The sequence below is a fragment of the Chiloscyllium punctatum genome, chromosome 37, assembly GCF_047496795.1.
Source record: "Chiloscyllium punctatum isolate Juve2018m chromosome 37, sChiPun1.3, whole genome shotgun sequence".
Lineage (NCBI taxonomy): Eukaryota > Metazoa > Chordata > Chondrichthyes > Orectolobiformes > Hemiscylliidae > Chiloscyllium > Chiloscyllium punctatum.
This window is the reverse complement of record NC_092775.1, coordinates 29453396-29472799: the sequence shown is the minus strand read 5'-3', so window position 1 is coordinate 29472799 and position 19404 is coordinate 29453396. Positions and strand designations below refer to the sequence as shown.

The window sequence follows — 19404 nt, the reverse complement described above, 5'->3', positions numbered from 1 at the left end:
GTTGTATTGTATGTCTTTAGCCTTCTTATCTGAAGCATTCTCACACGCCTACAAAGAATTTATGTTCCAAGCTTTTGTGTCATATTTTCATGTTACAATCAGCACAGTATCACTTCAGTTCATTACTGACAAAAAAAAGTTACTTCAACAATTGAAACATGTACAATGCTTTTTTTAAAATTTTGATACTGTGGCGTTGCTAATTAGGTTAGATATTCTTCATACCTTTAGCTTAGATTTTTGTCATTTTTGCCCTGTTATTACTTAGCTATTGTTCTGGAAATAGTGAAAAGATAAACATTTGTTCAGTTTATGAGAAATGTTATCACATATTAACGAAAGTCTACTACACACCATAGACTGGAGGAAACTCACTTCAAAAATTGCAATGTCTTATTGTGGGGTTTCATTATTTTATGCGGTGGATCCCTCACAGTAATTTCCATTAAAATAAAATTGAGCTGTTTATATTAGCAGCTCCAGTAGTTGAGATCGTCCACTTGAGTTGCCATGACTTGACCTCATGTGGGTTGGGTAGATGCTTTTCATTGTTGCTAAATTTTCTGTTGAGAAATTGTTTGCGCGTTGAACGTGCTACACTCTGACAAGGAGTTGCGGTCAGCAGTGACAGCTCCACCCTTTAAAGTAATTGTGTTAAACTTAATTGAGTACAGCAGGTAGCAATTTATAGCCGGTGAAACTGGCCACTAGTAACAAAAAATCTTGCCAGTAGAAGGAAACGATAGTAGTTTGAGACTTGAGTTACCTTTTTTTTGCTGGGTTTGGCTGCAATTGGATCGATGCTGTGAAGACGCTGAGCTGCAGACAGGCAAGTTTTACCTCTTTTCACTGCAGAGTCATACAGTGTTCATCTGGAGAAAAAAACGCCCCGCCTTGCCGAATTAAGGGCACGATTGCGGCTTTTTTTGAATATAAAGTAAAGTGAGAACGTTGCTGAAGTCATGGAATTTTCAACAAAAATGTTCATAAATAAGAGGACAGATTGATTTTAATGTATGTTATTTTGGCAAACTGAAGAAAAATTGCTTTCGTTTTCAGAAATGATTTTTCCTTTTATTGGGAACAGAATTATTATTCGGAAGACTTTTTTGAGTGTCCGACAAGTTTGAAAAGCGTGAGGTGTTCACATTCATAATTATCCAAGCAGCTTACTCTGTGAATACTGGACCAATCTCTTTCAAATGGCAGAAGGACTATGTTGTTACACAGTTCAGTCTTCCTCTGATGGTCATTGTTATTTTAAAGCAGTTTTCAAATTGTCAGTGACACTTGATAATGATTATGGTTGGAATGACAACAAAAGCATGTGAGCTGGGTGCTTTTGTTTTTAAGAATGACAATTGGCATCCTGAATGAAACGTAGGAAACAGGGAATCAGGAGAGTCTTCAAACCCTGTTACTTATTACTGTAATAGACTGTTTGCACCAACTGAGTTAGCATTAAAGGAAAAGACAGCAATATCAACAAGCTAAGTTATAATAATTTATACTAACATTCTGCTAATTGAGTAGCATCAATTAATGATAGTAAAGGACTCGACATTGACACAGCACCAGTAGGTAATGTCTTCTGTACAGTCCAATATGTGATCTTCACTACAACACATGTTCTAAACCTGACTTAATATTATTGCTTCATTGAGATGGGTAAGTACGTCAGCTACAATACAGAAGGTTATGGTGTATTGGTAGTGACCTTACCACTGTGCTATGAGGCCCAGGTTCAAGGTCCAGAAGTGCATCATAACAGCTCTAGATCTGCTGAGTTTTTGTAATCACTTCTGTTTTTGTTTCTGATGTACAGCATCAGTAATTCTTCAGGTTTTCATTAAAAATACTCAATTTGTAGCTATTATGTTAGCCAAGCCCAACCTGCTCCTGAGGTGTGTAATGACATCTTTGAACAATTTGATTAGAAATATCTGCTTAAAATATTAGGGGTTCTTATAGTGCAGTGGAATGTTGTAATGTGGTTCCTTTGGACAAGAAAGCTTGGGTTCAACTTCTTCCAGGGATGGATTAGAAAATATCTAAAACTGCAATATTTGTTGTCATATTGTATTGAAGGAGCCACAGAAGTACTTACTGTAACCAAGTGAAAACTAGACCTTTTGGCTGGCTGCAGCTAAGGTTCTCCAGGAAGATGGCTCCTGATCCCTGTCATTTACTGAAACTAAAGGCAGCAACTTTGATTGGCAATAGCCTCCTTGTGGTTGCCAAGGTAGCAACATATCTCAGTTGCTATGTTATGTGTAGCTTTCAAGTCCAAGTATCATTCTTTTCTTTATAAATGGTATGATGCAAATAGCTTATATTTTGTGTTATTTTGTATGTCTGTTTCCCACGTCAGACCCATAATTCATGCATTCTCCACAATTCCCACTTTACTGAAGTCATCAAAGCTTGGAGAAAAGTCTTGTTGATTAATTGGTAATGCTGATGTCTTGCTTCAGAGTATGTGTTTGCATACTCGACAAGCCAAATTATAAATTTTAATGTTGCCTGTAACTAGACCAGAGTATCAAGTGCTGAAGTAGCTCTTCATTCTCAAACTACTTTGACCCTGACTCCATTCATTTAGCTCAAGCTGAACCAAGCTGTTTGTACGATAAGGTATTCTAAGCTGTACTGAGTTCAGGTTCTGCCATCAGAACACCTTTTTATTCTAACTTTGCAAATTCTACCTCTGCTTCTACCTCATGCCATTTACTGCAGCAAATTTCATCCTTGTCTTTTTTTTTTCTCTCCAGGTTTAGTTCTCCTGCTGTCAAGCTGGACATTTTACCCTTCACTCAAACTTGAGCTAATCCAAACTATTGCAGCCTCTGTATCACCACATTCAAGTACTGTTCATCCATAAATGACTTAGATGAGGAGGCTGAGGGGTGAGTTAGTAAATTTGCAGATGACACAAAGGTTGGAGGTGTCATCGCTGGTATAGAGGGCTATTGCGGGCTGCAGCGCGACATAGACAGGATGCAGAGCTAGGCTGAGAGATGGAAGATGGAGTTCAACCTGGATAAATATGAAGTGATGCATTTTGGAAGGTTGAACTTGAATGCTGAATACAGGATTATAGACAGGATTCTTGACAGTGTGGAGGAACAGAGGGATCTGGGTGTGCAACTACATAGATCCCTCAAAGTTGCCACCCAAGTGGATAGAGTTGTTAAGAAAGCATATGGTATTTTGGCTTTCATTAACAGGATGATTGAGTTTAAGAGCTGCGAGGTTTTTCTGCAGCTCTACAAGTCCCTGGTGAGACCACATTTAGAATATTGTGTCCAGTTCTGGTCGCCCTACTATAGGAAAGATGCAAAGGGCTTTGTAGAGGGTGCAAAGAAGGTTTACCAGGATGCTGCCTGGACTGGAGGGCTTGCCTTACGAGAAAAGGTTGAATAAGCTTGGATTTTTCTCTCTGGAGAGAAGGAGGAAGAGAGGAGACCTGATAAGAGGTGTACAAAATAATGAGAGGAATAGATAGAGTCAATAGCCAGAGACTTTTCCCCAGGCCAGGATTGACTGGTACGAGGAGTCATAGTTTGAAGATATTAGGAGGAAGGTATAAAGGAGACGTCAGAGGTAGGTTCTTTATGCAGAGAGTTGTGAATGCATGGAATGCGTTGCCAGCTGTGGTGGTGGAAGCAGTCATTAGGGATATTTAAGTGACTGCTTGACATGCACATGGATAGCAATGAGTTGAGGAGTGAGTAGGTTATGTTACTATATTTTACATTAGGATTAAATATCGGAACAACATTGTGGGCCAAAGGGCATGTTCTGTGTTGTACTTTTCTATGTTCTATAACAAAACGAATCAAGGAATTGCAGATGCTTGAAATCAAACAAAAACAGAAACTGGTGGAAAAACTCAGCAGACAGATCTGGCAGCATCTGTGGAGAGAAAGCAGAGTTAACGTTGTGGGTCTATTGATCCTTTTTCAGAACTGATTGTAGCTAGGAAAAGGATAGCATGTATGTTAAAGATAGGATGGGGTGGAACATGGAGGTAGGGGAAGTGGGAGGAGTAAACAATGGGTGGAGCTGGAGCCCAGAGAGGGAGAAATACAACTGGGTAGACAAAGGAATAGGTAATGGTCAGCCTGGGGTAATGAGTAGCTTCTAATTAGCAGCTGCCAGTGGGTTGTAGCCCATATGATGACATGGGGGTTGGGGTAAGCACATGGGAGATGGTGTTCATGCCCTAAAATTATTGAACACTTTGTGTCCAGAAGGCTGCAGGGTATCCAAGCAGAAAATGAGGTGTCGTTCTTCCAGTGTGTGCACAGCTTCACTGGAGCACTGCAGCAAGCCTGAGACAGTGATGTTGGCCAGGGAACACGGTGGTGTGTTGAGGTGGCAGGCAACCAGAAGCTCAGGGTCTTTTTTGCGACAGAGTGTAGGCGTTCTGAAAAACGGTCACCCGGTCTATGCTTCATTTTCTCAATGCAGAAGAGACCACATTGTGAGAGGGAAAACAGCACCTCATTTTCCATTTGGACTCAACATTGAGTTAGGAATCTTAGGGCTTGAGCACCTTTTTCCATGTCCTTAGCCCAACCTCCACCATCTGCATAAAAAAATAACTTTTTCCTTGCTACAGTCAGTTTGAAAAGATGATCACTGGACCTGAAACATTAACTCTACTTTCTCTCCACAGATACTACCAGACCAGCAATTTCTGTTTCTGTTCATTCATACTCTCACTGACATACATTAACTCCTGACCAATCAGCATTTCAGTTTTTATGCATTCAGATTTATGAAATCCATCACGGTTTCTCCATATCTTATCTCTGTGACACTCATCAAATCTTTCACTTCTAGACTATGGCCTTAGACTTCATTAGCAACATGCCATCTGCAACCTCACACTATTCTCTGGAATCGCTTCTGTCTCTTTATTCCTATCTTCTCTTGAAGATTCTATTTAAAATTTTTGACCAAATATTTGTGCTCTGGCTAGTATCTTCTCCATTGACTCCACATTCATTTCAATTATGCCTCTGGAGAATTCCTTGGTGTTTTATTTTACATTCATAGTGTAATGTAAACACTTTATTATTTAGTGATTATTTGTTTGGGACAGAATAAATATCATCTGTAACAAATCCATAACATAAGTTACAATATTTGAGCAGCTAAAATTGGAAAAGCTTGCATTTATACCATACCTTTCCTGGTTTTGAGGTGCCCCAAATCATCTCAAAGCAAATTAAGCACTTTTCTAGTCATTGGAGAAATACAGCAACCAAAGCAGCAAATAGATCAATGATCAGATAATTCATTTCTTCTGGCATTGAGGGAAAAAGTGTTGGTCAAAGCATCAGGAGACCTCTCCTGTTTCTGTTCAAGTACAACTTGATCTTTTTCATTCAAGAGAGCAGGCAAGGTCTCAGTTTAACATCTCAATTAAAAGATGTATTCTACACTGAACTTACAGGCTAAATTATGTGCTGATGGTTTTTGGTGTTGGTCTTGAAACCATGACCACTTTCATAGAACTTTATCACTAAACCACGGGAAGTTTGAAGGATATGAAAAATGGACTTTCAGCCTCTTTAGCTCTGTACTAGTTTTAGCATCTGCAAATGATAGCACCTCAGGGTTTTTTGAATAAGTCACATGCCCGAGCATCAACCATTCAAACAATCTGTTTCAGCTATTTAGCATGGTCAATTTAAGGAAATACTTGTTGAATTCTGTCCTAAATTTATCATTTACAGTGTCTGAATTTCTTGCTTAACAGTTAAAGTTATCTGAATGCTCATTTGGTTTACTTTTTGCACTTTATTAAGAATGATGTTTCTTTAGGATTCCCTCTGAAATATCTCTTAAGGCTGAAGCACTAACTAGTTAATCAGTTCACAAACCTCTTCTGTCTAATAGTGGGACCAGTCTCAATGGTCTCTTCTTGACTGCCCTAGAACTTGGAATGTGATCTGATATGTGTCAGAATTGCATATAATACTTCCAGTGCTCTCTCATGAGCACACAAGATCATGTTAGCTTGACTTCTAGGAATTTAAGCTGTAGTGTTACTTTAATTTGTAGTATAACACCAAATCCTACTAACTATGCCATTGCACTTCACCTTGTTTTCTAATCATGAATAACAAGTCAACTAACATTTCTACACCTCTCTCAACTCCCACTCAAGAATAACCATTCCCTCAATGTCTCTTATTTATGGCTGGTTATTACCTGACCCCATGGAGTGTGTCTTCAGTGGTGATGGAGTGTATATGACAAGTCATGTGGCTAGCTCACTTCTGGCCTGCTCGCACCATTTTACAGAGGATGGGCTGGCATCGTAATCAGCAGCTTATCTACCTTATGTAAATAACTAATGAAGGTGCAATTGAATTTGTTAAAATCTCAGTTGACCCCAATATCACCAGCCTGTTCCACAAAAGCAGTTTGTATGGACAGATAGATGGGGCTGGGGCATTCCATTTCATTTAAAGAGTTGAAACTGCAGGAAGGAGTGAGGGTACTATCTTACTAGGATGCCCTTTGTTTATCTGAGGAACCCCATCCCCCAAGAGAAGATAATAACCTACTTCCTACCTCCGGCCTAGATTACTAAACCTATACTCTCCTTGATTCCCTACCAAAGATGTAAATATTCCTACACCAAAGCCCCTGATTTAACTCACTCCTCAATGCATTCAGCCTCCCATGTGGATTGTCAGCAAATCTTGGCCATGCCCATTCCGGAACACTGGCAATGCTGAGACTACCCACCCAAAGCACATTATATCTGCAGGCATTTATCTTGAGTCTGTTGGCTCATCACTGATTTTTCTTCTGGGGCCAGGCCATCCAGCCTTGCATAGTTTTCTGGCCATAATTTCATACAGTTGTATACACTGAGCATCACTAACTATTACATTGTAATATGATGCTGCAATAGCCTTCAGTCAGCCAATTTGAGGCAAATCAAGCAAAGCCTGGACACAGTGCTTGCAGAACCTTAGAATCCCTACAGTGTGTGGAAGCAAGCCATACGACCCATTGAGTCCACACGAACCCTCCAAAGGGCATCCCACCCAGAACCCCCACTATATCCCTGCATTTCCCATGGCCAATCTGTGTACCCTGCACATCCTTGGACACGATGGTAAGTTGGCATGACCAGTCCACCTAATCTGCATATCTATGCAGCATGGGAGGAAACCGGAGTACCTAGAAGAAATCTACGCAGACACAGGGAGAATGTGCAAACTCCACACAGTCGCCCAAGGGTGGAATCCAACCCAGGTCTCTGGTGTTCTGAGGCAACAGTGCTCAACACTCAGCCACCGTACTGCCCTTATGATATCACCAATTAAATCCCAGGAAACTGTAATATCAACAGAGGACTAGGTTTTTTTCCAGAAAGAGAAAATGGATTGGGAATGTGTAATTAAAGCTTTTTTCCAAAGAATAGAAGAGTTTTAGTCATGTGATAGGCACTTCAAGGAATCAGTTTCAATTGGACAATTGTTTTCTACCCCTCTGGCCAATGTCCAGTATTTGCCTTAGAAGATGAATTGAACTATTAACGCCCCCATAAGGTCAATGACATCCGGTTTCTATGGCCCTGGTCAATCCATTGTTCATTGTCTGAGATATTTGTATCATCGATAGTCACAGGTGAGGTGCCAGAAGACTGGAGGGTGGCAAATGTGGTGCCACTGTTTAAGAAGGGTGGTAAAGACAAGCCAGGGAACTATAGACTGGTGAACCTGACCTCGGTGGTGGACAAGTTGTTGGAGGGAATCCTGAGGGACAGGATGTACATGTATTTGGAAAAACAAGGACGGATTAGGGATAGTCAACATAGCTTTGTGCGTGGGAAATCATAAAACTTTTGTTTTTTGAAGAAGTAACAAAGAGGATTGATGAGGTCAGAGCAGTAGATGTGAGCTATATGGACTTCAGTAAGGTGTTCGACAAGGTTAGACTGATTAGCAAGGTTAGATCTCATGGAATACAGGGAGAACTAGCCATTTGGATACAGAACTGGCTCAAAGATAGAAAGACAGAGGGTGGTGGTGGAGGGTTGTTTTTCAGACTGGAGGCCTGTGACCAGTGGAGTGCCACAAGGATCGGGTGCTGGGTCCTCTACGTTTTGTCATTTTACATAAATGATTTGGATGCGAGCATTAGAGGTACAGTTAGTAAGTTTGCAGATGATACCAAAATTGGAGATGCAGTGGACAGCAAAGAAGGTTATTTCAGATTATAACAGGATCTTGACCAGATGGACCAATGGGCTGAGAAGTGGCAGATGGAGTTTAATTCAGATAAATGCGAGGTGCTGCATTTTGGGAAAGCAAAACTTAGCAGGACTTATACACTTAATGGTAAGGTCCTAGAGAGTGTTGCTGAACAAAGAGACCTTGGAGTGCAGGTTCATAGCTCCTTGAAAGTGGAGTCGCAGGTAGATAGGATAGTGAAGAAGGTGTTTGGTATGCTTTCCTTTATTGGTCAGAGTATTGAGTACAGGAGTTGGGAGGTCATGTTGCGGCTGTATAGGACATTGGTTAGGCCACTGTTGGAATATTGCATGCAATTCTGGTCTCCTTCCTATCGGAAAGATGTTGTGAAGCTTGAAAGGGTTCAGAAAAGATTTACAAGGATGTTGCCAGGTTTGGAGGATTTGAGCTATAGGGAGAGGCTGAACAGGCTGGGGCTGTTTTCTCTAGACTGTCGGAAGCTGAGGGGTGACCTTATAGAGGTTTACAAAACCATGAGGGGCATGGATGGGATAAATAAGCAAAGACCTTTCCCTGGGGTGTGGGAGTCCAGAACTAGAGGGCATAGGTTTAGGGTGAGACGAAAAAGATATAAAAGAGACCTAATGGGCAACTTTTTCACGGAGAGGGTGGTGTGTATGGAATGAGCTGCCAGAGGAAGTGGTGGAGGCTGGTATAATTGCAACATTTAAGTGGCGTTTGGATGGGTATATGAATAGGAAGGGTTTGGAGGGATATGGGCCGGGTGCTGGCAGGTGGGACTAGATTGGGTTGGGATATCTGGTCGGCATGGACGGGTTGGACCGAAGGGTCTGTATCCATGCTGTGCATCTCTATGACTCTGTGATAGATGTTGCACTGTTGGCATCACTTCAGGCTTAGGGTTTGGATTTGGACTTTCGTTCTCAGACCATGCCGTGGATATGCATTATCTGCTCTGCCTTTATGTTGGGTTAATGGCAAGACCCACACAATACAAGGTTATGAGGTTCCAGGAGGATCTAAGTTCTGATCTGGTTGGAAATTTCCAGAATTGTGGTCCATTTGTCTCAAGCGATTGGTGACAGGCAAAGTGTAGACCAGCAAAACCCATTTAAAAAAATTTAACAAGGAAGTGTAGCTTTTAAGGCGACTTATGATCTCTTTTCAGGTATTGTGGACCTGACAAAATCTCGAGAGTTAAGCATAATGAGGATAATCAATCTTTGAACATGCCAACATTGACTCTGTTCTTGTGCCCTACTGTTCCTGTTCCAATTTATGTATCATTGTGTTTCCCTACCTGGTCTACTTTTGAGGCCACATGTAGAAATAGTTTGCTATCATAAGGATGCATTGATGGGTAAAGATATTTTTGACAAGTCATTAAAATCGTTTTATAAAGTTCACAAGTGCGATGGCTGTTATTGTGGGTACTGACATGAGCTTATGGCTTGAATGCTACTTTAGTCCTCACTTACATGGATTTGTAATTTGTAAGAAAGTACCTGGGGTTTGTGGCTGCTCTATAGTTGGTCTGCTGGTAATGATCAGTTCAAGGCGGTCTCTGAAATGTCGCTGCAACATCCTGGAGCTTTGGTTGCATTGGTGTCTGTGCTGGGTTTGATGTTGGTGCAATTCTGCCACTAACATGAGACCCAACCACCAAACCCTGACCTCTCTCTTCCCTCAGGTGATAGAAGATTATGATCTTATATGCATTCATTTGCTTCAGCTCAATTTGATATATCTGTCATTTATCCTACCTGTCAGCCCCGTGATTTGTGTTAAACAATTCACCTGGTATAAATAAATCATATATAACTCTGCAAAATGATCAAGAAAGGAATTAAGGGAGGCAGGAAAATGATGATGCTGTTAAGTGAGGAGCAGCAAGTGGAACAGATAGTGAGGTTGCTGAGAGCAAAGCACAAAAAGGAGTACTAATGGGAGGAGAGGAGATATCTGAATGCTGAGTAGGTGTTAATGGTAAGTAGGCAAAAGTGAGGACTGCAGATGCTGGAAACCAGAGTCTAGATTAGAGTGGTGCTGGAAAAGCACAACAGGTCAGGCAGCATCCGAGGAGTTAATGGTAACTGGATATAGGTCAGGCCCACTTAGAGTCAATCCATGCAAACCAGACATGGGGATGGGGGTAATCAAAATGGAGGAAAGTGTTCAGTATCTGAAGTTGCTGAACATAATATTGAGTCCTGAGGAATGTAAAGGTGCTGAAGTAGAAAGAGGTACTGTTCCTTCAGCTTGCTCAGAACGTTACTGAAGCACTGAAGTAGTCCTAGGACAGAAATGTTAGCATGACAGTTTATTGAAAAGGAAAGCAACTGAAAGTTCAGAATCATTATTACAGAATGAGTGGAGGTGTTCAGCAAAATGATTGTCCAATCTGCATTTGGTGTTTCAAATGTAGAGAAGTCTACATTTATGAGCAGAGATATTGTCAACTAGATTGAAATAAATTCAAATTAACAACTGCTTTACCTGATGGTGTGTTTGAGCTTTTGCTAGAGAGGACATAAAAAGGCTTTTGTTGTACTTTCCGTGATTTCATGGAAAGGTACTATGGACAGTGTTGAAGTGTTGAGAGAGAGAGGAGTGGGCAAGGTGTTACAAAGGGAATAGTCCCCGTGGAATTCTGAAAAGGAAGGGGAGGAAAAGATATATTCCTGCTGCTGGTCGTGGAAAGGCAGAGGATAATCCTTTGAATATGGAGCCTTGTGGGATTGAAAGTGAGGACAAAGGGGTTCCAAGCATTGTTCTGGGAGGGAGGGGAAAGGATGAGGACAGAAGTGTGGGAAATAGGTTAGACATACATGAGACATTCTGTCAATCATGGTGACCCCAGGAATCCTTGAGGAGAAGGGAAAATATATTGGAAGCTGTGGAACAGATGCAACAGAAATGAAGAAATTTGGAAAATAGAATGGAATCGTTACAAGAAGTAGGATGAAAGGAAGTATAGTCAAATTAAATGCGTGAGTCAATGGGTTTGTATGGGGTTGGATAGCTCAGTTGGCTGGACTACTGGTTTGTAATGCAGAGTGAAGCCAACAGTGTGGATTTATTTCGACATTGACTGAGGTCACCATGAAGGTCCTATCTTCTCAACCTTGCTTCACACCTATGGCATGGTGACCATTAGGTTAAAACACCACCAGTTATCTCTCTCTTGTGAGAGAGCAGCTTATTGTCCTCTGGGACAATAATGACTTTACCTTATTGATATTGCTGGACAGCTTATCCCCAGAAAAGTAAATCCGACATACTTGTAACTCCAGGTTAAAAGCCCATTTTGGGATGTCGTGTAGTTGCAACAATGGCCATCAACAGGACTTCCAAGGCTCTCAAGCTGTCAGCATGGAGATAGTCAATTAAAAGGTTATCTCCTGCTTATTTGGCACATAGAGCGCGAAGGTTCAGGATCCATTATTGAATCTGATCCATTATTGAATTCTCCTCCCTGGGGGAGAAGCAGTCTACTCTTTAGGATTTTGATTATGGAATCCCTTAGGCTGGAATTGTGTTGGCATGATGGAGCCCTTTGACAATTCCAGAGTCAGCCCAGCCTCAGCTATTTGTGGGACACCCATGGTCACAATTTCTGGCAGCTCAGCAATGACTTAGGTACCTCTCATTCAACAGAAACTATGTCCAAGAATTACTAGCCATTCTGAATTCTCTTTCAGCTTCAAAAGTGTTACTGAGGAGATCATCCATGCTATAAGGCAATGGAATAGCAGAAAGATGACATTCATTCTACCCTTTCCAGTCAGGAGGGAATCAATAAGGGTGGGATTGGTGAGGTCCGGGTTTGTTGGTGGTCATTGCTGCTGCTGGGTCCCACTGTTGACTGTGACTCTGTGGCTCAATCAGTTCATTGAGATGTACAGCACTGAAACAGACCCTTTGATCCAACTCGCGCATGCTGACCACATATCCTAATTAATATCCATTTGCCAGCATTTGGCCCATATCCCTTTAAACCGTTCCTATTCATGTACCCATCTAGATGCCTTTTCAATGTTGTAATTGTACCAGCCTCTGCCACTTCCTTTGGCAGCTCATTCCATACACATACCACCCTCTGCATGAAAAAGTTGCCCCTTAGAACCTTTTAAAATCTTTCCTCTATGGCTCTATGAACAGCAGATCAGAGTCTGGGAAGCCTGAAGTGAGTACCACACCTCCTGTTTCTCAAAGCCTGTCCATCATCTACAAGGTACAAGTCAGGAGTGTGATGGAGTACTCTCCACTGGTCCCCTAAACCTGCAGGGAGGCCAACAAGATTTACCTGATGGTCTCTTCATAGAGCAGAGGGCCCACCCATTGCTAGTAAGTTGTCAGCAGGGCAGGATGAGACTCTTAATTGACCTCTAGGCAGGAGAGAGTCCTTCTCCATCCCTATCACAGGTAATGTTCCATGCCAGAAGCAAAATAATGGTCACTCCACCATAAGCGACCCCTCCTTCCTGGCCCTTGCCAGTTTCTAGTTGGTTCTAGTGGATATGGAGATTGATATGGAATTACACAATTTACCCTGTATTTTACTCAAAGTGGCTGATGATAAATCAATAAATAACCTGTTAAGTTTTGATATGAAGAGATTATGGTGGATCAGCTCAGATTAATGACATCCGATTGTACAGTGTAGTATAATGACAGACACAGAACTATACATCCTTTTAAGCTGCATTCTGTATCACTCATGTATATATGCACTCTATAATATTTGGGTGAAATACACTAGACTTGCATGCAGTCCAGTTCCTAAACAGTATTAAAATGCCAGAGCCCAAAGCAATGAAAAGCACCTTGCCAAATAAGCCCTGAATTTAAAAAGTTTGGACAATAATAAGATCTTATACTCAAAGGAATCAATGGTTAAGGTTTTGGGTGGGTCTCTTTTTGGAATATAAGTGGTCAAAGGTAAATATGCAAGTGCTAATATTAACTTTGTGTTCTGAAATTTTGCGAGATTGTGTTAGGAAGGGCTAGAAAGAAGTTTCACAATTTAATCTCCTAAATTTAACCTACATTATCTGCCACCTTCTCTGTTGAGAAGAACTCATGGCATAGTTTTCTTTTAAAATAAATCCAAACAATCTTTATTATTTTAAATCTTTTCTAGTAATGTACAGATTTGTGCTATTTGAATTTTATTGTTACTACTGTTCCTCATCTATGTATACAGAGCAAAATTAAACTGTGTGACTTGAAATTGATGAATTTTCATTTTGATTTTGTATTTAAGCAGTATATTCACCATGGGTAATACAACATCACATGAACCTCTGGATGAATCTGGAGCAGAATTCTCCGTTTCGGAACAAACCCTGGTAATGCTAATATTAATGAATTTTCTTTGATTTATGTTTGTCTGAGTTTCATTCTAATTTTGTAGAGTTGAATTCAAGGTTTGATATGCTAATGCATGTCCACAGTAAATGTTTTACATAATTCATGTTGACCTAATGTGACATTATAAAGTAGCTCTGATACTTCAACCCGACCTATTTTATAGAGTCATACAGCATGAAAATGGACCCTTCAGTACAACTTGTCCATGCTTACCAAGTTTCCCAAACAAAACGAATCCCACCTGCACACATTTGGCCCACATCCCTCTAAACCTTTCCTATTCCTACACCTATCAAGCGTCTTGTAAATGTTGTATCTGTACTTGCATCTTCTGCTTCAAGTGGCAACTCATTCCTCATACGAACCATCCTCGGTGTGAAAAATTTGCCCCTAAGATATCTTTTGCATCTTTCTCCCCTCACCTTAAAAATGGGTTTTGAAATCACCCATCCTAGGGAAATGACCTTTTGCTATTCACTTTATCTATGCCCCTCCTGATTTTATTTTCTCCTCTATAAAATCCTCAACCTCTCTCTGTTGCAGTGAAAAAAGTCAAAGCCTATCCACAGCCTTTCCCGATTAACTCTAATCTTCCTGTCCTGGTAAAACCCTGTTAAATCTTTTCTGAACACTCGTGAATTTAATAATATCCTTCCTATAGCAGGGTAACCCTTTTGTTTAGCAAACCATTTTTTATAATATCTGCCATTGTTCACTACTCTGACGGTGTCCGATCCCAATTCCACCTCAGCCAGAATGGGAATCAAATGCACAGTGTTACATTATTCTGAGCATAAAGCTAGCTGTACAATCAACTGAGCTAACCAACTGTTAATATTTCCATTACATTGTTAGAAACACTGATTGGAAGAAATGTCTTTGAAATGACTACCTTAAGAAATTTATGCTTCTAAAATAAAGTTCAATGTGGGGATGCAAAATAAAAAAGTAAATGAATTGACAGTACAGAAACGATTACAAGAATCTTTTGTGAGCTTCTGATAGCTTTAAACTAAACATAATCACGGAGTGAATTTTATTACATGATTCATAAGTGCTGAGAATATAAGGAGTTCATCAAATAAAAATACATAGATCAAAAGCAGTGCAGTTTCCTCAGGAAACCATGGGAAATTAGGTTAGCAGAGCCTTTCGCTTTACCATTTTCTGCTTAGGCTGATCCTTTGGCCTACCTGTTATATATATATATAAATGCCTGCAGGGAGGTGGGATCTGCACTCTGAAGGCATTCCCTATTTACCTGCTCTAGCTTTTGCCATTTCCCAGGATAATGGATCGGAAAGTGACAGAAAACATGGATAACTGTGAGGATGATCAACTAAAAGAAAGTGAGCACTGCAGATGCTGGAGATCAGAGTCGAAGAGTGTCTTGCTGGAAAAGCACAGCCGGTCAGGCAGCATCCGAGGAGCAAGAAAGTCGACGTTTCGAACATAAGCCCTCCATCAGGAATCAGGCTTGTGGGCCAAGGGGGCTGACAGATAAATGAGAAGGGGGCATGGCTGGGAGAAGGGCACCTGAGAAGGTGGGGTGAAAGTGATAAATCCTCCCCTTCCATCCCACCAACCTCTGCATACACTGCATCGTTTTCCACCACCTACAAACAGACTCTACCACCTCAGATATATTTTTCTCCCCACACCTATCTGCATTCTGCAGAGACCATTGCCTCCACTATTCCTTTGTCAAGTCCACACTCCCCCACTAACCCACCCTCCCCTCCCAACATCTTCCCCTGCCATTGCAAGAAGTGCAAAACCTGCGCCCACACTTCCCCTCTCACTTCTGTCCAAACCCCCAAAGGAATCCTCCACATCCAACACAAGTTTACCTCTACTTCCACACACATCATCTTCTGCATCTGTTGCACCCAATGTGGTCTCCCCTACATTGGGGACACAGGATGCCAACTTGCAGATCAATTCAGAGAACAACTCTTGGGACACCCGCAGTAACCAACCCCACCATCCTGGGGCTGAACACGTTAACTTCCCCTCTGATTTCGCCAAGGATATGCAGGTCCTGGGCTGCCTCCACCTGATACCTGGAGGAAGAATGCCTTCTCTTCCGCCATGGGACCCTGCAACCACATGGGACCAATGTGGATTTCACCAGTTTCCCCATTTCCCTGCCTCCCCACCCACCTTATCCCCATCTCAACCTTCCAACTCGACACTGTCCTCTTGAACAATCCTACCTGTTCATCTTCCTTCCCACCTATCTGCTCCACCTCCTCTGTGACCTATCACTTTCACCCCCCCCCCCCCCCCACCTTCATCTACCTATTGCATTCCTAGAAACCTCCCTGCCCCCCGGCCACACCCTCCTCCCAGTTATCTTTCAGCCCCCGTGACTCTCGAGCCTCATTCCTGTTGAAGGATTTATGTCAGAAACACCGATTCTCCTGCTCCTTAGATGCTACCTGACCCACTTTGCTTTTCCAGAAAGACACTCTTTGACTTTTAACTGTGGTGATGGCTCCAAATGAGGCCCCAGCTATATACCAACTTTGGATGAAATTTGCAAAGACTAGCTGGCCTAATTATGTTCCCAGGTCTGGGGCACACGTTTGAGAGAAATTCCGACTCCACAAGTCTGACTTTTGAAAATGGCCACACATGCCCCAACTTTGAGGTCAGAAGATGGTTGAACTGGATTGGGAGCCACACCATGTGATACAGGAAGAGAGACTAAGATGTTGCCAGTTCCTAATGCAGTCTGGGTAGAAAGCCTGCCTGGGAAGTCCAACACTATATTCAAAGCTTAAAAATAAAGATTAAACCAGGAGTTTAGGGAGAGTTTATGGTTTACTGAGGATTACAGCTGCAATAAATGCCATTGGTTGCAAATCCTATCAGATTGAATGGATCGGTTGGAGAGACAGTTAGAGGCAATGAGGAATTTACAAGAGCAAGGGGATGTGATGAATGGCAGTTATAGGAAGGGGGAAAAGTTGCAGATACAGTCACATAGATGGGTTAACTACTGGAAAGAGAAGTGCGGTAGGCAGGTAGTGCAGGAGTCTTCTGTGGGTATCTTCATTTCAAACAGGTATGCTGTTTTGGAAAATGTAGGGGGTGATGGATTCTCAGGGGAACGTAGCATGAACAGCCAAGTTTCTGGTATTGAGACTGGCTCTAATGCAACGAGGGGTACGTCGGGTTCCAAGAGATCAATTGTGTTAGGTGACTGTCCAGTCTGAGGTACAGACAGATGTTTCCATGGCCAGCAGCGAAAAATCAGAATGGTGTGTTGCTTCCCGGGTGCCAGGATGAAGGATGTCTCCGAGACGGTGCAGAAGGTTCTCACGGGGGAGAGGGGCCAGCATGAGTGCATTTTACACATTGGAACTAACGAAATAGCAAGAGGAAAGGTTGAGACTCTGAAGGGAGATTACAGAGAGGTAGGCAGGAACTTAAAAAAGAGATCTTCAAGAATAGCGATATCTGGATTAACCCCACTGCTACGAGCTAGTTATGGTAAGAATTGGCCGATAGAGCAGATGAATGCATGGCTGAGGAGCTGGTGTATGGGAGAAGGATTCACATTTTTGGATCATTGGAAGCTGTTTTGGGATAGAAGTGACCTGTACAAGAAGGACGGATTGCACCTAAATTGGAAGGGGACTAATATACTGGCAGGGAGATATGCTGGAGGTTTCAGGACAGTTTAAACTAGTAAAGTGGTGGGCCCAGGGAGATAGTGAGGAAAGAGATCTTTCTGAGACTGGTATAGTTGAGAACAAAGGTGAGTAAAACAGGCAGGGACAAAGCAGAGAGCAAGGTAGGACTGATTTTATTTATGATTTTATTTCAATGCAAGAGACCTAACAGGGAAGGCAGATGAACTTAGGGCATGGTTAGGAACTGGGATATCATAGCAATTACAAAAAAAAAGCTCAGGGATGGACAGGACTGGCAGCTTAATGTTCCAGGACACAAATGCTACAGGGAGGACAGAAAGGGAGGCAAGAGAGGAGGGGGAGTAGCATTTTTGATAAGGGATTTCATTACAGCTGTACTGAGGGAGGATATTCCCAGAAATATATCCAGGGAAGTTATTTGGGTGGAACTGAGAAATAAGAAAGGGATGATCACCTTCTTGGGATTGTATTATAGACACCCTAATAGTCAGAGGGAAATTGAGAAACAAACTTGTAAGGAGATCTCAGTTATCTGTAAGAAAATTAAGGTGGTTATGGTAGGGGATTTTAACTTTCTAAACATCAACTGGGACTGCCGTAGTGTTAAGGATTTAGACGGAGAGGAATTTAAGTGCATACAAGAAAATTTTCTGATTTAGTATGTGAATGTACCAACTAGAGAAGGTACAACACTTGACCTACTCTTGGGACATAAGGCAGGGCAGGTGACTGAGGTGTCAGTTGGGGAGCACTTTGGGGCCAGCGACCATAATTTTATTAGTTTTTAAATGGTGATGGAAAAAGATAGATCAGATCTAAAAGTTGAAGTTCTAAACTGGAGAAGGGCCAATTTTGATGGTATTAGACAAGAACATTCAAAAGCTGATTGGGGGCAGATGTTCACCAGTAAAAGGATTACTGGAAAATGGGAAGTCTTCAGAAATTAGATATCGAGAGCCCAGAAAAAGTATATTGTTGCTAGGGTGAAAGGGAAGGCTGGTAGGTATAGGGAATGCTGGATGACTAAAGAAATTAAGGGTTTGGTTAAGAAAAAGGAGGAAGCATATGTCAGGTATAGACAGGATAGATAGAGTAAAGGGTATAAAGGAAGTAGGAGTAAATTTTAAGAGGGAAATCAGGAAGGCAAAAAGGGGACATGAGATAGCTTTGGCAAATAGAGTTAAGGAGAATCCAAGGGGTTTTTACATATACATTAAGGACAAAAGGGTAACTAGGGAGAGAATAAGGCCCCTCAAAGATCAGCAAGGCAGCCTTTGGGTGGAGCCGCAGAAAATGGGGGAGATACTAAATAAGTATTTTGTATCAGTATTTACTGTGGAAAAGGATATGGAAGGTATAGAATGTAGGGAAATAGATGGTGACATTTTGAAAAATATCCATATTACAGAGGAGGAAGTTCTGGATGTCTTGAAATGCATATATCCCCGGGACCTAATCAGGTGTGCCCTAGAGCTCTGTGTGGGAAGTTAGGGAAGTGATTGCTGGGCCTCTTACTGAGATATTTGTATCATTGATAGTCACAGGTGAGGTGCCAGAAGACTGGAGGTTGGCTAATGTGGTGCCACTGTTTAAGAAGGGTGGTAAGGACAAGCCAGGGAACTATAGACCAGTGAGCCTAACGTTGGTGGTAACATGTTGTTTAAGGGAATCCTGAGGGACAGGATGTCCATGTATTGGGAAAGGCAAGGACTGATTGGGGATAGTTAACATGGCTTTGTGCCTGGGAAATCATACCTCAGATTTGATTGCATTTTTTGAAGAAGTACCAGAGTTTTGATGAGGGCAGAGTAGTAGATGTGATCTATATAGACTTCAGGAAAGCGTTTGACAAGGTTCCCCATGAGAGACTGGTTAGCAAGATTAGGTCTCATGGATTACAGGGAGAACTAGTCAATTGGACACACAACTTGCTCAAAGGAAAAAGACAGCGGGTGGTGGTGGAGAGTTGTTTTTCAGACTGGAGGCCTGTGACCAGTGGAGTGCCACAAGGATCAGTGCTCGGTCCACTACCTTTCATCATTTATGTGAATGATTTGGATTAGTAAGTTTGCAGATGACACCAAAATTGGAGGTGTAGTGGACAGTGAAGAAGGTTACCTCCG

At 41.8% G+C, this 19404-nt stretch overlaps 1 protein-coding gene across 3 annotated transcripts in view; it reads left to right on the top strand.

The window, feature by feature from the left end:
* The first annotated feature begins 610 nt into the window (after nt 1-610).
* LOC140462958 (breast carcinoma-amplified sequence 1-like) overlaps nt 611-19404 on the top strand; it is a 120597-nt gene continuing 101803 nt past the window's right edge. Inside the window, exons 1-2 of one of the 3 annotated variants that reach the window (XM_072556514.1) lie at nt 611-829; nt 13516-13597. In XM_072556514.1, the coding sequence (XP_072412615.1) occupies nt 13526-13597 (72 nt within the window). In that variant the 5' untranslated portion in view covers nt 611-829; nt 13516-13525. Of the gene's footprint in view, nt 830-13512; nt 13598-19404 lie in introns of all 3 variants that reach the window. The other 2 variants (XM_072556515.1, XM_072556516.1) reach the window with 2 other exon arrangements.